Raw genomic sequence first — 17,520 nt, forward strand, 5'->3', positions numbered from 1 at the left:
CTCATCCACTGGGCAGTGGTCCGGAAATACTTGCTGAATGAGTGGCTGGCTGGCCGGGTCTGATTCGCCGCTGCATCGTGTGGGCGTGCAAGCCCGAAGGCACATTCCCAGCCTGGTCAGCCCAGAGCCAGTGACACACACTCAGCCCGAGGCCTCCCAGAGCAGGCCGGGGGCTAGGACACGCTGCGTGCCCGGCTGACAGGTAGACGTAGCACAGACAAGGCAGGAAAGAGGACCCACTGGGACATCGGGGGGCAGAGCGGATGTGCCACTGAGCTCCAAGGAGACCCATCCCGAGGCTGCTGGCTCTTTGGGTCTTGGCCTAGCTGGCAGAGGCACTTCCTGCCGCTTTGTGTCACCCCGGAAACCTCGTCAAAGGTAGAGGTCCCGGGGGCTCTGAGCTCTGTGCAACCTCTTTGAATCGCAGGAAGGAAGACCACGGGGGTTTCGGCAAATGGTCTCTAACTCACGAGGGGCCTCGGCCCCGGAGTACAGAAGGCTGTGGGGGTCAGATGTGCTGGGGGCTGCGAGCCAGGTGGCAGGAAAGCAGCTTGAGCAAACAGCGCTTGGCCTCTGGGGTTCAAGCCAACGGCGCTGGCTGCCCCGCCCCAGGGATGGGACGCGGCTGCAGGACGGCGCTGCGTTCCCGGCTTGCTAGCCCCAGCTGGAGGAGCCTGGGCAACGTGGGACAGGCAACGTCTCATGGAAAGAGCGTGCGTCAGACCGGTCGCGGTCGGCCCCAGCCATGCCGTGCCAGCGTGTAGCCAAGCCGCTCCGCACCGTGAAGTGGGAGCATGAGCTGCGGCCTTGAAGGGCCAGTTACTTACCCGTTCACCGAGGATTCAGCAGCGTTCCACGAGGGCCTACCACGTGTCGGCCAGTTATTAACCCCGTCCTCGTGCACTGACGGCCGATTGTCACACGTTTATGTTCTAGACACGGAGAATCGTAGTGACGAAAAGTCAGGCCAGACTCCACCATCTCATGGAGTTTACATTTTAGCAGCTGGGAGGCGGAAAACAGAAAAAAAAAAATCAACTTTCAGATCATGAGGGAAGTGAAGCGACTGGTGATAGGAAGGCTGCTTTAGATGGAGCTGTCAGGAGCAGACATCTGAACGGAGTCCTGAATAATGAGAAGAGCTGCTCATGGGAAGACTCGGAAGAGGGCATTACCAGTAACAGGAGTGGCAGGTGCAAAGGCCCTGAGGCAAGAGAGAGTTTGACATGTTAGAGACACAGAAAACAGGCCCACGTGGCAAAGTAGAAAGGCGGGGGGTGGGTGGGGAGGCGTTTGGGTTGGGTTCTAAGTTCAGGAAGGAGCCAGGGAAGAGCTTCACATGCAGGTATGGTGCAGCTGAACTGAGTTTTTTCAAAAACTCACTCTGAAGACCAGAATGAGCGGGACTGTGGTTGGCAAGCGGCCCAGTCGGGAGGACAAGTCGGGGGGTGCTACTCTAAGCAGGCAGGCGGGCTGGAGATGGTGCATCTGGGTCGGGGGGCCATGGGAGAGGGGAGAGGGGGTACGTGGGGACCGCCCTGCTGATGGGGCGCAGGTAGGTGCCATCGGGGGAGCCCAACCTGCCAGGGGCTACTCGCCTTCTGAAGAGGGAGCCTGATTCCAGACCCCCCACCTCCACCTGCATGCGGGTAGCTGGCCTGCACCCGGGAGACTGCACGGACCCCCGCGGCCAGCCCCCCACCCCCGGCAGAGCCAAGGGGGAGCACTGGGAGCAGGTGGACGACGGCCTGGGTCCGGAGTCGGAGCCCCTGGATTCCGAAACCTGCCTCCAGCAGTTAGCAGCCCCGTGACCGTGGGCAAGTTTTAAAACTACGGCCTCAGTTTCCTCATCTGTAAAGATGATACCGTATGGATCTATCTCTTGGGGCAGCGTGAGGACTAAACGAGAGCGTCGGTGGAGCCTCCAGCACGACGGCTGCCTACGGCGGAAGCCCCAGAGCTCCGTCACCACGCACCGTGTCCCACCTGCTGCGGCCCCCAGAGCGCGCCGGGGCGACCGCACCCGTGGAAGGCGCCGCAGTCGGGATGGGCAGAAATGGCCGTACTCTCGGCGTTTGCAACGTCTTCGTTTTAAGGAGGGGTCTCCTTGATGGAGCCGAGGACAGAGGAGCAGAACCTGAGCCCCCAGAAGAAGGGACCGGGGCTCCCAGGGTCCCTGAGCCACAGAGCACAAGGGGCTACTCGCGCCCTGGCTCCCTGCCTCACGCTTGCGTGGTCGGACGGCGCATCCCCCGCGGGGCCATGCGGAGGGTTGTTTCCCCGGAGGCGAGTAGCCTGGGGACTCAGGCCGTGGACGGAAGCCCAGAGCCAAGGGCATCCCGGCTCGCAGGCGCCAGGGAGTGACCAGTCCCACCGCAGAGCCTCCGAGCAAGGCAAGGGAGCGCAGCTGGCTCCTCCATCCCCACCCCAAGTCCCCGGACTGTCCGCAGACTCCCAACGGCAGCGAGGGATCGATGGCAGCGAGGGATCGCTCTCTAAAGTTCTCGTTAATTGAAAAAATGTCCGTGGAACTTAAAGTTGATCCTAAGGAAAGTCCTAAACCTGGAAGGGCAGCTCTGGGTGTAACGCACCTGCTGCTGCGACCCTGCACGGCTTAGTGGCACTGCAGGACGCCTGCTACGGGACGCGGGGGGTTGGGGGGGGTCCGTGAGCGCTCAGGTCCGCGGTATCAGCTGGAGTCACGTTCCGGGGCTCTGAGGCTGCACCAGGAGATCCGTGCCCCGTGCACAGTGCGGGGAAACCTCCAAACAACGGGCAGAGCTTGGTCCATCAGAGCAGTACGCCGGGAACGGGGGTGTCGGGGGAGCCTGCAAGGTGCAGGTGGTGGCCACGGGGCCTCAGGCCCCCGAGTCGTGGCCCCCGAGTGTCCGTGCACGTGGCCTGGAGGCCACCAGCTGGGATCAGGGGCCTCAGAGACCTCCGGATGGCCCATAGACCGCTGGGGCACGGGCGTCGCGGGAGGGGCCCCGGGCCTGGCACAGAGACGCTCCACGGGACCCCCGACGGGCCACCCGCCGTGTGCACACAGGACGTGCCTCCACCTCTCCGAGCTTCGCGTCCCTGCCCTTTCACTGTTCGGGAGTGGGGGTGGAGAGGCCGCCGCCAGGCGAGGCATTGGTGCCGCGGGTCTCTCCCTTCCTCGGAGCCAGCAGGCCGCTGCCCCACGCGCTCCGTCGAGGCCCTCCTCCTTCCCAGCGACAGACTCCTGCTCCTGAGCCCCCAGGTCGCCGCGGCAAACGCGTGGGCTTTTAAGACGCTTCTTCAGGTGACGCTTAGGACTCGCATCTGGGACGAGCTTCCGAAAGCCCCCGAGGCGGCTGTGATGGCACAAGACGCCAGCGGTGACGGGCAGCCTGCATCCGGCTTCGGCGCCCTCGCGGGGGGTCACGCTCCAGACGGGAGATCACGACAGAACCCGTCCACCAGCGCTCGAAACCCATTCATTATGGGAAAGTGTGCGGCGCCCTATGTGGAAGGATCCTCGAGCAGCGGCTCTTAGACTGGGACCTAAAGGCTGCGGTGCGGCCGGCCCGGCCCAGGGAGGCTGGGAAGAAGTTTCCAGAAAGAGAAAACCGCACTTTCCAGGTTCTGGAGCCCAGGGACGCTCGGCACATCAGAAGGGCGGGGGCGAGGCCAGAGAGGCGGGGGAGGCTGCGGGGAGGCAAGGTCCCGAGAGGCCCCCGCAAGCCTCGGGGTGCTCTGGTTCCCGAAGGTTCACCGGGGAGGAGTGGCGTCCTTGGCTGTTTCCAGGTGGCCCGGGCTCCGGGGTGAGGATCAGCAGCCGGAGGCGAGTCTGGAGCGGGCGGGAGGCCGTGCTGGGGAGGCCGCCCCACCCGGGACGCCGCTGCGGGGGAGCAGGAGCAGGTGCAGGCGGCGTGGCCCCACCCGGCCCGAGGCGCTGGGTGGGGAGCGCTGCCTGGCTCCCTCCGGGACGCAGGGCGGGCAGGTGTGGGTCGGCGGGAGGAGCCCGAGGGTGGCTTGGTTGGGTGTCTGAGCCCTGGGTCCCCTCGGCCTCGCCGGGCGCTGCGCTGACCACCTGGCCCACCCGGGGGCGCCCCTGCCCTGCCCTCACCGCTCTCCCTTCAGGTGCCTTGGCTCCCGCCTGCTGGCCACGGCAAGTCACAGCCTCCCGAGCCCTCCCGCGTCCCTGGAGCCTCCTGCCTCATCCTGCTGCTCCCGCCTCGCGGGCCCCTGGCTTCTTTCCCCGGGGGCAGCGCAGCCTGTGCACCCTCCGCGGGGAGGGCGCTCGTCTGCCGGGGACCCCGTGTCCCCGGGTGGCTCAGTGCCTGCCCGGCTGCCCCGTTAGGAGCCCCCCTGTCCTCTCTGCGTCCTCCCGTCCCTTGCTGGCCGCTCCTGATGGACGCCGTGTCCTCTCCTCTCGCCTGCCCGGGGAATCCCTTCTCTTCCTTGTCTTCCTCCCACGGCCGCTCACTCGGGCTGTGACGGTCACAACCTCCCCGCTCTGAGACCCGGCATTTAGACACGGGCTCGGCCTCTTGCGACAGACCTCGGCCTTGTGGAGTGGCACCGACGAGGCTGGCCGGGCACCGCTTCCAAATGTTCTCGGCCCGGTGTTCTTGGTCACATGGCTCCCTCCACATTTCCAGTACCTTCTCCTCCACCCCTCCCTGCCCCCCTGGGATAAGCCAGCTGGAGCTCCTCGTCTTGCACCTGCCGTGGGCCTTTGTGCTTCTGTGCTTCAGATCTTCGTTTCCCCATTTTCTTAAATGCGGTCTTCTTTTCTTCTCTATCTAGAGAACTCCTATTCATCCTTCAAAACCTAGCTCCCAGGGCACCTGCTCTGTGAAGCTTTCCCAAACTGACTCACCCGAGCACAGTAACTTGCCGCTTTATCCATGTCCTCCAAGGAGGACGTGCGCTCCTGGGAGATGGAGCGTGAAGGGCACAGGCCCGGAATCAGGTTTGGATTTCCAGCTCCTTTAGTCACTCTGAGCTGAATCGCTGTGTGCCTTGGTTTCCTTACCTGCAAAATGGGAGTCCTCCTTCACAGGGTCGTGAAGACCGGGGTCCCGGGATGGAGCCCCGTGTCCGGCTCCCTGCTCCGTGGGGAACCTGCTTCCCCCTCTGCCCCTCCCCAGTGCCCTCCTCCACTGTCTCTGCATCTCTGTCTCTGTGTCAAATGAATAAATACAATCTGAAAAAAATAAAATTAAATCTTAAAAAAAAAAAAACCATACACATGAGCAGAGTCGGCCTGCATGGAGGGCATCGTAGGCAGAGGGAACGGTGTGAGCGGGGGCAGCCGGCCTGGCCGCCGCCGAGGGCAGGAGGGAGGATTGCAGACGTCTGGCTAGCAGCCCCATGAGTGACGCCCCAGGGACTTGTGTTGAGTTTTCATTTTGTTTCCCCCACATCGGAGGCTTCTTAAGATCTGGTGGGAAGAAATATCCTGCTCCCCACAGTGGCGACCAGGGCGGTAAAGGTGATGCAGGTGACGGCTGAGCTCAGGGCGGAGCAGTACGTGCGGTGTTGGGAAGGTGCCCTGAGCATCCGGCTTCCGTCCCAGCCCGGTGGCTGTGTGACCCCAGGTGGGCGGCTTAACCGGCCTGGTGTCCCTGTTATGGGGCCCGTTGGGACTGAGCCCGGGCCCACCCTGTCTGTGCGTCAGTCCCCGGGCCTGCCTGCCCGTCCTGGCCGGAGCCCGCGAGTGCTGGGGCCTGGGAGCCACGCCGGCTCACGTGCCTCTTGTCTGCCCACAGCGGACGACGCGTGTGGCGGGACGCTGCGGGGCCAGAGCGGCATCATCTCCAGCCCCCACTTCCCCTCGGAGTACCACAACAACGCCGACTGCACGTGGACCATCCTGGCCGAGCTGGGCGACACCATCGCCCTGGTCTTCATTGACTTCCAGCTGGAGGACGGTTACGACTTCCTGGAGGTCACCGGCACCGAAGGCTCCTCCCTGTGGTAAGCACGCCCCCCACCCCGGCCCCCTGAGACGTCGGTCCCGGAGACCGTGGCTCGCCCAGCGCAGTCCCCTCAGTCCCCTGGGGTCTGAGGCCGCTTTGCTGCATCCCATACCCGTATGTACCCGTAGCCGGCAGGTCGGCTTCTTGTAACGGAAACGCGCTGCGTGTGTCTGGAGCTGGGGCCCGTTGGGGCGGTGCTGTTGGTACCTGATGTGAGGCGCGTCCTCGCTGGAGAATTCCGGGGTGGGCCCTGCGGGATAACTGAGGCGAGAAACGTCCCGTTTCGGAGGCCGCGGGCTGAGTCTCAGCGTGCGGATGCGAGGTATGGTAGCGTTAGTGGAGGGCACGTCCCAGCCGCCAGCGGGGAGTGGGATCGCCCGGTGGCAGGTCCCCATCCCAGGTCCTGCCATGGGCCACGGGCCGGCATGGTGTCCGGGTCTCCGATGCGAATGGCCGACGCGCCCCCCGTCGTCCTGGCTTGGCTGAACGTGCGGGCTCCTCCGTGCAGACCTGGCGCCGGCGGGTTCCAGAGGAGAAGGACGACAAGCCTTAGCAGCCTTGTGGCTCGCGCTGCCCCAGACTCAGACCCACGGGGCGCGCCCGAGAGGCGCTGGGCTCAGGGAGCGTCCCGCCTCCGTGTGGGCGACGAGCCTGGAGCGCTGGTGTGATGCTTGGAGGGGCCCCTTGTCTCCTCCTCGGGCGGGGTCCTCAGGTGAGGGCGGGGCCCTGTGTCTGCAGTCGGGTCCGCATAGGCTTCAGCGGGCTAGAGGGCAGCCCGTGGGGGTGGGGAGGAAGCGGGGGCAGGCACACGGGGCGGGGGGCACGGTCATGAGCGCCTCCTTCGCACCCGGGGCCATGCCAGGTGGGAGAAACATCGCCGTGTAACACAAGGTCTTTTGAGGGACAGAAGACCAGACAGACCAACGGCGGGAGCCAAGTGTGAGCATTTTGGGGGGTTAGCACGGGAACTCACAACCCTCGGACACTTAGGGGCCCAGAGAACTCAAATTTCCTGGAACTGTGGAGGGTGATGCGAGCTGGGAGTCAGAAGACCTTGGGGTCATGAGCTTGTCGGGTCAACGCGGCCCGATCGTCCACGACCCTGGACAGGGAGCCGAGAGCAGCACACGTGAGCCACCCGGACCGTGGGGTGTCCTGTCGACTAGCCTGGGGCAGCTGCCAGGCACCCGGGGTGCGGAGGGGCACGAAAGCCGGGTGCCCCTGTCCCGCACGGGAATCCCACTGCCTCGCCAGCCTGAGGCCCTCTTTCTGTGAATTACCAATTTTTGCAATTGTAAGTGGAATACGTGAGCTTCTTACAGAAAACAGAGGGAACGTGAAAGGGACGGAGAGACGCGTAGGAGGTAATAAGCGTTGGCTGTATTCCCCTTTGGCCTCTTGGCTTTGCTTGGATCAAGCTCCCTGGCTGCTTATGTATATATTAATATTGCAAAATTAAGGTCTTAACATCTATCTGTGCTTATACATTTTTAACTCAGCATCGTATAAGGACAGTCTTCTCCATGTTAATGCAAATGTTTCCAGAACGTAAGAGGTGCAATAATAGCATCATGTTCTGAGCATTTATCGTCCGTGCGCTGCAGGCTGGTTCTGAGCCCTTCAGGTCGTGGTGTCATTGCTTCCTCCTAGGAACTCCGTGAAGTAGGTAACACCATCCCCCCCCCCCCATTTTACAGATGAGGAAACTGAGGTCCGGAGAGGTTGTGTCACTCGCTTGAGGTCACACAGCTAGCAAGGAGCAGAGTCAGGCCTCAGCCTCCGGATCGTTGGGTGTAGAGGCCGTCGTTGTAGCCGAGACAGCACAGTTGTGAGGTCGCCGTGTGCATGGCGGTCCCTCGTCGGGCCGACACGGGGTTACGCGTCACACCCGTCGTCAGGTCCCTCCTAAGTTTTCGCTTCTGTAGGCAGATGCCACGACAACAGCCCGGTCCCGCCTGCCTCCTTCGACTCCCTGCTTTACCCGCGGGCCGCCTGGGCTCCCGCTGCTCCGGACCCCAGGTGCGAATCCACGTGCTGCCCAAACCCCTGGAGTGAAACAAATCTGAAAGACTCTTCCTTTTCCTATTAAGTCACTCAGTGGGGAGGGAATTAAGCAGAGGAGAATCGTTCGGGGAGTCATACAGAACTCCTTGCTCTAGGATTAAATTATAATTATTTACGGGGTTGGTGTCACCGTTTCCGGGCAGGATGCATTTGTTGCTCTGATTTATACTTGCATAGCAGTTGTGGATAAACAAACTTGGGGGCTCAGGGCATGTGTGCAAAGACCCCGCTGTCCCCTGCCCTCTCCTTTACACATCCCTGGACTCCCGTGAAAATGTGACGCCGCTGGTTTAGGAGTATGCTGCTGTGTGGCACCGGCATTGAGACTGTGGGGTGTTTCCTTGAGGTCTGTGCCAAGTCACAGGAAGCCTGTGGATCCCGTTAGAAAAGACAAATGTGACCACCTAGGCCTTCCTCACCTGATGAGAAGATAGATGGCTTCGGGAGGAAAAACCCCGCTACCTCCATTCCCAGATGGCAGATCCCCACTGATACAGGGTGCAGGTGGGCGGGGGTGGGCATGGGATGCTCCTGACTCAGTTTCCCCGCTCTTCTCCTCCCCGAGTGGGATACAAGCAGGAGAGTTTTAATCAGGGGTTCCAGTTACCTGGATTTCGCAGACAAGTAGAATTGCCAATTAGGGAAATAGAGGACTGATCATCTTTGGTTTTGCCAACTAAGGCCTTTAGAAAAAAAAAAAACCTGCCAACTCAGAACATTATTCCATAAAACAGAGGACAATTCAAAGCCAAGAATGTGCCAGGATATAATCAATCCGCTGCCTTGCACGAGCGCGACGGGCCAGGAGGAGCGCAGGGGAGGAGCCGCAGCGCCCGGGCCACGGAGCCGCGTGAGCACCCAGCCCCTGGCTCCGTGCCCTCCGGCCTCATGGGCCACGCCTGGCCACTGGGACCCCGAGCTCCGCGTTCAGAGCAGGGGACGCTGCTCCTGCGGCAGCACCAGTGCGCGTCAGCTCGACCGTGGTGAGGGATCCCCGGGTGCTCTGGGTGTGTGCTTCCCAAAAGTCCAACTTTACACGTTTGGTTTTCTTAAATTTTTTATTTTGTGATTGTCCATGAGCGCAAGCTGGGGTTGACCTGAGAGTTACAATCCAGATAGAATATTTGGTCCACTGCGTGCACACACACACCCACACGCACACAAACACACGAGCACACGCACACGCACACGCACACATACACACAGGCACACGTACACACGCACGCACACACACGTACACACATGCACACATACGCACACAAATGCTTGCACACACATGTGCGCATGCGTACACACGCACACATGTACGCATGCACACATATGCACACACGTACACACACGCACATGCACACGTGCACACATACACACGTACACAAACACCACGTATACGCATTCAAATGCATGCACACACGTATACGCATGCACACACACAAGCACATGCACACTCACACACACGTGCACACACATACACATGCACACACAAACACGTACGCACGCACACATGCATACACGTGCACACACACAAATGCACACACGCACACGTGTGCACATACACATGCGCACAAGCACATGCACACACACACAGATGTGCGCACACAGGCACACGCGCACGCACATACATGTACGCACCCACACACATTCGCATGCACAATACCCACACAATCGTGTGCGCACACAGAAATGCACACACGTACACACACATACACGCACACACACGCGCGCGTGCACACACCGCTCCACGTCACCACCACCACCTCCACGTCACCAGGTGGACTGCTCCTACACGCACACACTTCTGGCTCGAGTTCCCTGTACCCAGTTCAGGGGCCAGATACTCCCTCGTGATCCTTCCGGGGGCGGGGGGCTGTGCTCTCCTGTGACAGGTCCGTTGGCTGTGACCTTCACGGAGCCCCATTCCTTTCCCTCACATTCTAGAAGAATCCTCTTGCTGCTGCTAACTCTGCTTGCGGGGCCCCTGGGCTCCAGGTGGCTGGGGCCGGGCAGGTGCAGAGCTGGGGTTTGACGACTCAGTACTTGTTTGAGCCCCTGGGTTCTGTGTCCCCGGAGAGCATCAGGACGGTGCTACAACGGACTGCCAGCCCGGGACACAGCTGGCCTCTCCGTGGTGGAGAAAATCAGTGAATTAAACCCCACCGAGAAGACCTGAGAGCCACAATCTTGCCCTCCTCCGTCTGCCTCATGCTTCACGCTGTGTGTTTGCATCTCTCTAGGCCCTTCCCGTGGGCTCCAAGGAAGGAGAGGAGGCCAGGCGTGCCCTGCAAGAATGGGGAGAGGTCTGCATCTCGGCATATGAGGACAGGGTGAGCCCAGGAGTCAGATTTGGGCTCAAAACCCAGACCCGCCCCTTCCTAGTTAGAGCACATTTACCTCTGAGCCTCGGCTTCCTCCACATCTGGGCAGTGGGGCCCGTCATACCAGCCTACAAAGCACGTTGAAGGCTCTGGACGTGTACAGTGCTGCCTGGCTCACAATAGGGTCGATGTGTCTAGGGTGAGGACCAGAGTCCGGGGAGGATGAGGCCTCTCCAGCAGCTCAGAGCCTCGGTGGCCCCATTCTCCGTGTCCCCACTGAGGCCGCTGTTCCCAACCTGCTGGCCCGGTGGCATCTTACTGGGCAGAAAGGCACAGCCTGGTCATGGCAGCGGATTCAGCTCCCGGGAGAATTGCCTGGAAACCTGAGTAAGGTGCCCTGGCAGGGAGCCCCCTGGCCGACTGGAGGATTCCCTTGCAAAAGTCAGAGGAGAGGGGGGTGATTTCCTCGAATCCGTCTTCCCAGGGCTGCCTTTGGGGAGCACACTGCAGGCAGCAGCATCTGTTCTTGGCCGGGCCCAGCACTGGTCTGGCCACTTAGGTGCCTTGTTAGAAACGCAGAAGAGGGGCGCCCGGTGGCTCAGCTGCTTACGCACCCACCTCTTGATCTCAGCCCGGCTCGTGGCCTCAGGGCCCTGGGATGGAGCCCTGCACTGCGGCTCCAAGTAAATCAATCTTTAAAGAAAAGCAGAAGGGGGGTGGGCTAATGTGACAGTGGCTGCTCTGGGCAGGGCCAGGAGCAGGGGGGCTTGGTGGCTCAGGCCCAGCCCCCGCCCCAGGGGCTGTGGAGCTGGGGAGAAGGGCCAGGGGGTCGGGAGAAGACCTTCAGGAGACCACCGTCCCAGACGCAGGGGGCACCGCTCTGCCCAGTGCGCTCTCGCTGTCTCCGGTCCGTGGCCCTGCAGAGCTGAGTGGGACCTTCGTCTCCTCTGCTCCTCTCCATTCTCGGTGGCAGCTTCCTCCTGCAGCAGGGAGGCCAGGCAAGGCTCAGGATTGCGGGTATCCTTTTGCTGGCAGAAGGGCCGCTGCAGGGGTGTGTTTGCGGTGGGGAGGGAGCCTGGGAGGACCTGAAAAGCACCTTCCCTCCCGTAGGATTTCTGTGCAGATCCTACAACGTGCCCCTGACCGTCCTCGGGAGCGTCACCCCATGGGCCAGCCTCTGCCAGCGATGCCCGGCCTCCCTTCCTTGCCCCCTTGGTGTACGTGGACCTCCGTTCTCTACTTGTTTCACTGGGATCATTTGCAGTCGGCCTGGCCCCACACCCCTGCCGAGTCCCAACCCCCCCCCCCCCCCCCCCCCCCCCCCCCGCCGGGCCTCTAGGTGACAGACTTGCCTGCACCAAACCTTTGGAGTCTGAAAGGAAAGGAGGGCAGCTGCCTGCCAGGCTCTGGAAGAGGATGCTGCCCTCAGGTGGGAGGACCAAGGCCTCAAGGGGGCAGAGGCGCTGCATTTGAGACGGGCCTGGCGGATACGGGAGAGAAGTGGGGCAGGGAGGGCATCGCCTAGGTGCTGCCCGGCACCCTGCCCAGTGGGAGCTCCCCCGATCCCTGAGATCGAACCCACCCTGGGCCTCCACCCAGAGAGCAGCACAAGAAAACCTGCTGGACTGCTGGGATTTCCTGCCCCCCGGGCCACCCCGTAGACACCAGCTGTTTCTAGAAAGAGAATTTCCCTGGAAAGCCGTTTCACCCCACTCTCTGGATCCAGCTTTGAGGGTTTTCCTTTCCTTTGTTCCTCTTCCTTCTCTGCTCTTGTTTTCATAGGCGGAGATACAGAAGTTCCTGTCTACTTTCAGACAGTTTGGTTTGAAAATTTTGCTAGCAACGTTCTCTTTCCTCTTTGAAAGACTTTAATTATTAAGCGCTTTACACATGAAATTTGAGCCAACTAGCGCCATTTGATCTCAGTGACTTTTAACTAGATATTTCATTCAGGAGTCATTAGATTCAGATATAATTAGGACGGGAACAGCATGCCAACGGGGATTTGTTAATAATAACTATTCAGTTATTTACTCATTCACATGTACTTTATCAAACCATTGGCTTAGATCATTTACGTTCTTTGTTACTTTTCCCCTATTTATTTTCAGTAATCGTTTATGGAGCGCCTTCTACCAACGAGGCTCTCCTAGGCTCGGTGCGGGGGGACAAAGACACAGTCCCGTCCCCAAGGAGTTATTTATTCCCTCCACCAATGTTTATGTAACAGCTATGCATCATGCCGGACCCTGGAGCTCACAGTCAGGGCGTAGCGGCACAATATAATTAAATGCTTGACGATATCATATGTTAGGTGCTTTTCTAAAAGGTATAAAGAAGCTCCCACGAAGACTGAAAAGGGAAATGTAATAGTTAGCATTCTCTGGGTTCGAGAAATAAAAACCCACCTCCAGCTGACTCAAGCTAAAAAAGGGAATGTGCTGGCTTCTGTAGCTGAAAAGTAGAGGGGTCGGCTTCAGGCACTGCTGGATCAAGGTATGGAAACACTATCATCAGAATCTGCTTCTCTCCCCCCCACAGCTTTGCTCTCTTACCTGTTGGCTCTCCCTCGGGCATGCTTTCTGCATCAGGTAGCAAAGGAAACGACCATCAGCCCCGTGCATTCTGCAGGGTTAGCAAGCCCAGCAAAAAGGAAGCTTCTCTATCCTGACGGTTCCCGCAAAAGCCCGAAGATGAACCTTGAGTGTTCTCGTGGCCCAGGCCCAGGTCACGTGCCTGTCGATCCTGCTCAAACTCCCGGACCGGGAGTGGAGGAGGGTGGTTCACCGAAGGCAAACCGACTCACAGAGAAGACAAAGTCTTCCTGCCATTACGGCAGGGGCCTCCTGTCACTCAGTTGAATGAGCCCCAGGGGGGTGACTTTTGAATTCAGCTGAGTTGCGGGAGTCACCACGTTATGGAGCAGGAAAGGGCCTTGGTGTGTTGGGGGCATCGCAGGTGAGTGCAGGGCGAGTGGGTCTGGAAGCACATTGTGCCGGGCTCAGAGGCTGGAAGAGGATTCCAAAGACTGTAGAAAGCTCTGGAAGTGGTCTAAGCAGAGGAGTAACACAGTCACACTGCATCTCAGTTGGGTCCAAGTGAAAGGCTCAGAAACCAGCCATAAAACTCTGTGTGACCACTCGGGCTAGAGATGACCCATCCTTGAATGACGGCAGCTGTGAAGGGATGGAGAGGAGGGGGTGACCTCAAGAAGCGTCTCAGGTGCAGGATCAGCTGCTTCGGGGGGATCCTCAGAAAGGAGGAATGGAGGAATGGAGACAGGAGAGTCTGGGTTGATCCCACGTTGGTAGGATTGTCCACCAAGCAGCGGGATACGGCAGAAGGAGCAGGGCTCGGGTGTCGGGGGGATGGTGATGCTCTCCGGCCTCCCCAGAACAAAATGGGCACAGAGAGGGAGTCACGGCTACAGCAGGGAAGGGGGTGAGGTTGGATGCGGGGACGCAGGCACCATTGGGGATTCACATACAGTCTTTGAGGATCTCCAGTGGAACTGGTCAGGAGAAACCAGTAGCTAGGCCTGGAAAGTTTGGTGTTTGGCTAAATACCACCAAGAGGTCATGGGGCGGAGCAGCAGCAGCACCATCATCCTCAGCCTCGTCTCCATCATCGCGGTTGGCCTCGCCAACACCTTCCAGAGTCCACTCATTCAAGCAGACTACTTAGGCTTTTCTACTGCCTGGCGTCGGGCTTGGCATGGGAATACGGTCACGGAGGAGATGGGTAAGTCCCTTTGTGGGACTCCTGGTCTACTTGGGAGAGGCCGGAATTAATAAAAATCACAAAATAAGCATAAAATCCACTTGTGTTGATGCCACGAAAGAAATGTGTAGGATGGGGAATCGTAGCAGTGAGGACCCTACTAAGGTAAAGTGGTCGGGGAGGCCTCTCTGAGGGGGTCAGATTTAAGCGGAGGCCTGACTATTGGGAAAGAGCCACCATGGGAAGACCTCGGCATCGGCATTCAGAGCGGAGGGAACGGCACCCGTCGAAGCCTGTCAGTACAACACCCTGTATGTCCTTAAACTTCACACGTGGGAGTGCGATGGGCCTAATGCCTGTGCTCTGGGATTTGGGCTTGTTTGAACGTCAAGAGCAAGTTGGGGTCAAGGTCTCAAGCTGGCAGAGAAGCTCAGGAAGCGGCTGAGACGTGTGAGCAAGGCTGCCGACCCCGGTGGCGCGCAGCTGGGGAGGGGCATGGGCCTATTCCAGTGGGGTCCCGGAGCTCCTGCCTTCCTGTGGGCTCCCAAGGCCCTTGCTTCCCCGCCTTCCTGGCCACGTCACGTGCCGCGAGCCACCCCAGGGAGCTGCCCTCTCTGCCGGAGCCCGTGAAGCTGCACCTGTTGCATGTGTCAGGAGTCAGGCCCTAGATACCCCGCCCTTTAAGGCCTCGTCGCTGGGATCTCTCGGAGGGAGACCGCCCTCCAGGCCCCGCGGCCGAGCGGCAGGAAGGGGCTAGTGCCTAGCGTGCCTGGCAGGACACGTCTGCAGAGGCCCGGGGCCGCCAGTTGGTGGGAACTGGCTCAGAAGGAGGGAAGCCGCAATAGCTGGAAGGGGCAGGAAGGGAGATGAGCTTGCGCGCTTGGCTGTGACAGTTCTGAGTGCTCGTGGCCTCTGCGGTCCCCTGGTTCACCCTGATTTTCCCGTCTCTTGCTCCTACAACCTTTTCTGGCTTCCTTCATCTCAGCTTGTCCTCTTCCGGGGGCTGGGGCTGGCTGGGGCTGGGGCCTGGTGTGTGACACTCCCGGCCTGACCAGGGAAGCAGGATTCATACAGAAAACCAGCATTTGACAATCTGATCACTGGGCCAGTGATCGCTACTGAACTGAGCAGATTGCATCATCTGGGAAGCAGGAGGGCCAGGGGGGCTTGAGAAGTGGGAGGCTTCCTGGAGGAATAGATCCCTGTCGCCTCTGGGATCTCCAGGGTCTCAGACCAGTGGTCGGCCTCGAAGTCCTCTGTCTGCATTAATTCTTCACCCACTTCCCCATAGTTTCTACCCCCAGCCTCCCCCCTGGGAACATTCACGTTAAGATCGTCGTCAGAAAACCACCAAAATCCCTGCAACACCAACCACTTCCAGTGCCAAATGCACAAGGTACTTTTTAGGTCTCCTCTTTTTTTTTTTTTTTTTTTTAAGATTTTATTTATTTATTCATGAGAGACACAGAGAGAGAGGCAGAGACACAGGCAGAGGGAGAAGCAGGCTCCATGCAGGGAGCCCGATGCAAGACTCGGTCTCGGGACCCCGGGGTCACACCCCGGGCCAAAGGCGGCACCAAACCACTGAGCCCCCCGGGCTGCCCTGGGTCTCCTCTTGACACTCGTTCATTCATGTACCTTGTTGCTTATTCTCTCCTTTTAGAACTTTCTCTTCGCCCTATGCTGCTCTCTCTGATGCTTCTCGGACCTGTCTGACCATTCCTTCTCCGTGTCCTTCGCTGTCCCCAAGCCTCTGCTCGTGCCTTACTGCTCTTCCCGTGCCATGCGCCCTCCCTGGGTACCCTTATCTCCTCTCATGGTTTCAGGTGCCACCTGTCTGTGTAAACTCTCAAATCTGGCTTCCCAGCCTGGCATCCCGCTGAGCATCAAACTCTAGAGCCGACTAGCTGTTGGACACCTCCACCTTGATGTCACCAGCGTCCCCCATTCCGCCTGTCCCAACGTCACCCATCAGTGGCTACTAAAATGGTCACAGCTAGTTTTTCCTTTCTTAGTTTATGCTGTCACCCTCTACCAGGTCTCCCCAAAACCCGGGAACCATCCCTGTTCTCGAAGTTCTCCCAGCATACCTCCTATAACATCTTTCTCCATCTTTACTCCACCCCCCAGTTCAGCCCCTCATCTCTCCCTCTTTGTGGGCTGTAATAACCTCCTGACTGATCTCTCAGCTTCTTGGCACTCTTCAATTCATCCTCCCCCCTGCTACCAGAATGGTTTAATTAAAATGCAGATCTGACGTGCTAAGCCCCAGGCAAAAGCTTTCAATCATTCTCCATTGTCTGTGGAATAAAATTCCAGCCACTGATAAGGCTCTTTTTGATCCAAGCCTTGCCTGTCACCCTAGCCCCAACTCTTGCCACTTCCTTCCTTGGACTTCATTAACCTTAAAACTCAGTGGTGTGATACTGCAGAGGTTTCTTTTTCAGTCATGCGACATGTCTGCCATGGGTCAGTCCACAGTGGCTCTGATCCACATAGGATGGATATATAATATAATATAATATAATATAATATAATATAATATAATATAATATAAATATCCATAGGATGGATATGTAATATATATAATACATATTATATGTATTATATGTACTATATATTATTATATTATATTATATATATTATGTACATATAATATATCCATCCTATGGATATATATTATATATTATATTATACATTATATTATATATATTATATATATTGTATTATACATTATATTATATATTATTATATATTATAATTATATTATATTATAATAATATAATGCAGGGGTGTCTCCAGGCTCAAGGAAGTTCTACGGTCCTACAGGCGCACCGTCTGGAAAGTGTGGCCTTCTCCGACGCCGTGGCAGGGAAGAAGAGAACCTAGCATCGGCTTTTCATGGCCTCCGCCCAGATACGATACACGTCACTCAGCTCCTATTTCATTGGCCAGAAATAGCCACGTGGCCCATCCTAGCTGCAAAGGAGCCTGGAAACACGACAAGCACGTGAGAAGGTGGATGAGTCAGTACCGCTCTGCCACACCTCATATTTCAGTGGAGGAGATGCCCTGGCTCCTGCCAGAGGCCAGCCCCTCCCCGTATGGTCTAGGCCTCATATTCCCCAAAGACTTCCCTGCTAAATTCATCTCCTTTTTCTTGCATTCATCATTTCTTTTCTTCTCTCTTGAACATTGCTAACAGCACAGAGACGTGCTCTAATATCTACTAACTAATATTAAAAAATAAAAAGCAGCACGTACCAAAATCCCATTACTCATTCCCATTCAGCCACTGCCAGTTGCTGGAAATGGCCCCTTTCTCAGTGTCTGCCCCACCTGCCCCCTCAAACTGACACTGATACGATTGTGGTCTCCAGATCCAAATCCAGTGTTGCTTCTCCACCGTCGCCTGACTTGGCCTCTTGGCAACACACAACATTGGTCATCATCCTTGGTGAACTGTTCCTTCT

At 58.3% G+C, this 17,520-nt stretch overlaps 1 protein-coding gene across 1 annotated transcript in view; it reads left to right on the forward strand.

Annotated features, from left to right (window-relative positions):
* CSMD2 (CUB and Sushi multiple domains 2) overlaps nucleotides 1–17,520 on the forward strand; it is a gene marked incomplete at its 5' end in the record, with an annotated part of 437,990 nt that overhangs the window by 106,855 nt on the left and 313,615 nt on the right. The window contains one exon of the mRNA XM_038557633.1: nucleotides 5,742–5,949. Coding sequence (XP_038413561.1) covers nucleotides 5,742–5,949 — 208 coding nt within the window. The remainder of the gene's footprint in view (nucleotides 1–5,741; nucleotides 5,950–17,520) is intronic.

Source organism: Canis lupus, chromosome 15, assembly GCF_011100685.1.
Source record: "Canis lupus familiaris isolate Mischka breed German Shepherd chromosome 15, alternate assembly UU_Cfam_GSD_1.0, whole genome shotgun sequence".
Lineage (NCBI taxonomy): Eukaryota > Metazoa > Chordata > Mammalia > Carnivora > Canidae > Canis > Canis lupus.